This window comes from Emiliania huxleyi, assembly GCF_000372725.1.
Source record: "Emiliania huxleyi CCMP1516 unplaced genomic scaffold EMIHUscaffold_2471, whole genome shotgun sequence".
Classification (NCBI taxonomy): domain Eukaryota; phylum Haptophyta; order Isochrysidales; family Noelaerhabdaceae; genus Emiliania; species Emiliania huxleyi.
In genome coordinates this window covers 1-2,546 of record NW_005200195.1, presented here as the reverse complement: position 1 = coordinate 2,546, position 2,546 = coordinate 1, and the positions used below count along the sequence as shown (strand labels likewise).

The 2,546-nt window shown below is 67.0% G+C and overlaps 1 protein-coding gene across 1 annotated transcript; it reads left to right on the top strand.

Annotated features, from left to right (window-relative positions):
* Positions 1-407: 407 nt before the first annotated feature.
* EMIHUDRAFT_460747 (hypothetical protein) lies at positions 408-2,514 on the top strand (the record flags this gene model as incomplete). The annotated part of the gene is made up of 9 exons (XM_005778334.1): positions 408-435; positions 813-982; positions 1,056-1,175; positions 1,246-1,305; positions 1,417-1,495; positions 1,582-1,634; positions 2,147-2,191; positions 2,269-2,334; positions 2,470-2,514. The coding sequence occupies 9 exons, from the start codon at positions 408-410 to the stop codon at positions 2,512-2,514; spliced, it is 666 nt and encodes a 221-aa protein (XP_005778391.1).
* Positions 2,515-2,546: the final 32 nt, after the last annotated feature.

Here is a 2,546-nt window from a genome sequence, read left to right as displayed (position 1 = left end):
AGCAGCACGACCTCCTCCGGCGAGAGCGCGAGCGGCGGGCTGGGCTCTGCGGCGACGCCCTTGCAGCACTGGTTGGGCGCTCCAATCAGCGCGCCGACGATGCGGTGGTTCGCACGGAGGTCGTAGATGTCCTGCGGCTGCCACACCAGGTACCTGCCGCCGCTGTGGAAGACGCGGACCATTTAACGGGAAGGCGCCCAGCAAGGAAATTACCGGTAGGGGGAAGGGGAGGCCCGCGGAGAGAGAGAGAGAGAGAGAGAGAGAGAGAGAGACCGCGGGCGAAGAGAAATCGAACTGTGGCTTGTTCGTGCGTCGCCCCTCCCTCCCTTGGGTTGTCTGTTTTCTTTCTTTCTTTCGCCCATCTCTCCTGGAGAGATGCCTCTGTTTATTTTTTGCCGCAGAGACCCATGGCCGCAAGACCCGAGCCCCCGCGAGGTAGCGGGTCGGCTGGGGCTATAAAGAAAGAAAGAAAACGGACAGCCCAAGGGAGGGATGGGAGAACGGCACGCCGCCACCACACACAGGGATTTTAAGAAGAGGGGTGTGGTGCGCTATCCGTCGCCCACCCTTGGGCGTCTGGCCGTCTGCCTCTTCCTATCTCTCTTCGCAGTCCCTCGCCGATTCTCGCTGCAACCTTCATGCCACCTCGCGGTCGTCCCACTCTCGTCGTTCTCTGTCGTGTCGCTTCTTCCTCTGTCGCGTCGCTCTCCTCTGCCTCGTTCTGCGACGCCGCCGCTGCCTGCCGATCCCTTGTCCTCGCCTCTCGGCGCAACTCTGCCCTCCTCGCAGCATATCCTGCCGCCTCCAGACAGGCGCGCTGCGATTTCTCTGTTCGCCTGGGCGGCCCCCGGTGCCGGCGGACGATCAGTGGTTGCCTGCTGGCCTCGTCCCGCACATGCTCGCCATCTTGCTGGCCGTCCCGTCAACCTCGTGCTCAGCAATGCAGACCCTCACGCTGCGTTCTTCGAAGGACCAGATGCCGGTGTGGGCTTCCGCTGCCGCCGTTTTGCAATCACCTGGCTGCGGCACACTTCCCTCGGCATTCTCGCTCGCAGGTCGTGGGGCTCGGGCTCTGGAAGGTGCCGCGGGAGACAACGGCGGATGCCGTGGTGGACGCCATCAAAGCTGGCTATCGCCACTTTGACTGTGCGTGCGACTACGGAAATGAGGCAGAGGCGAGGCTCCGTCCTGTGGCGCTGTGCTCCTCCTCCTCACGCACTCAGCACGCTGGCGGGTGGCACGCAGGTGGGAGCAGGGCTACGCCGCGCGATCGCCGAGGGGCTGGTCACGAGGGAGCAGCTGTGGGCGCGTTCAGCCCCCACGCGCTTCCACCGCCTCTCGCGCCGCTGAGAGAGTGTAGCCGGAGAGAGGTGTCGCACCTCTCTCCGGCTACAGCCAGGAAGCCCCTCGGGCCAGGTGACGACCAAGCTGTGGAACACGTACCACGCGCCGGAGCACGTCCTTCCCGCGCTGCGCCGCTCCCTCTCCGACCTCGGTGCCTGACCGCCTCTCCGCTGCGGGAGGCGAGAGGAGTGCTCGTCGTAGGAGCACCCCCCCTCCAGCGCCGCGGCGTGTGCGCAGGCCTCGAGTACGTGGACCTGTTCCTGATGCACTTCCCGCTCGCGCAAAGGTTTGTGCCGTTTGAGGCGCGCCGCAGAGACATGCCACGCGGCTCCCGGCCCCTTTTTCTCAATCACCTCCCACCGCCCACCGCCGCACCGCCGCTGCCCTCGACACCCTCACCGCCGCCGCCCCACGGCCCTCCCCGCGCCTGAGGTCCGCTACCCGCCCGAGTGGGTGTACGACCCGGACGCGCCCACCCCGACCGTCGAGCTCGCGCCCGTCCCTCTCGCCTCGACGTGGGCGGCGATGGAGGAGGCGCGGCACTCAGCTCACTCACTCACGCACGCACGCACTCGCTCTACTCACCCGCTCCGGGCCTCGCACTTTGGATGCCGCGCGGCTCGACTCTCGTGCCACCCTAGCGTGCTCACCGGCCCTCCCCTGCCTCGCCCCCTCCTCAGGCGCTGCCCGCTGGGCTCGCTCGCAACATCGGCGTCTGCAACTTCAACACCGCGCTCGCCCCTTCTCGACCGCCGGAGCTCGCGACAGACGCCTCTCCCCTCACCCCGAGCCGTCTCTGCAGGCGCTGCTTCGCGACCTGCTCGCCTCGGCCACGCAGCCGCCTTCGGTGCTGCAGGCGGCGCCGCACGCCGTCGGATGCGTCGCGGAAACCTCCTCCCGACGGCACCGTGCTCGCTACCTCAGGTGGAGCTCCACCCGTACAACCAGCAGCCCAAGCTGGTGCGCTTCGCGGCGCAGCACGGCATCGCGGTGACGGGCTTCTCGCCGCTCGGCGCGGCCACTTCCGCGCGCCCCCTCCCCCAGGAGCCAAGGATTGGAGATCCCAGTTTCTGGCCCATTAAGTGGTGCCTGAAATGGCCCCGAGACGAATGGGGCCCGATAAAGGACCTAGCACCGCCGTCCCTACATTCTCCAGACGTGATCGATTAAGTTTACGCCTACCAGCCCCGTTCCCCTTTTGC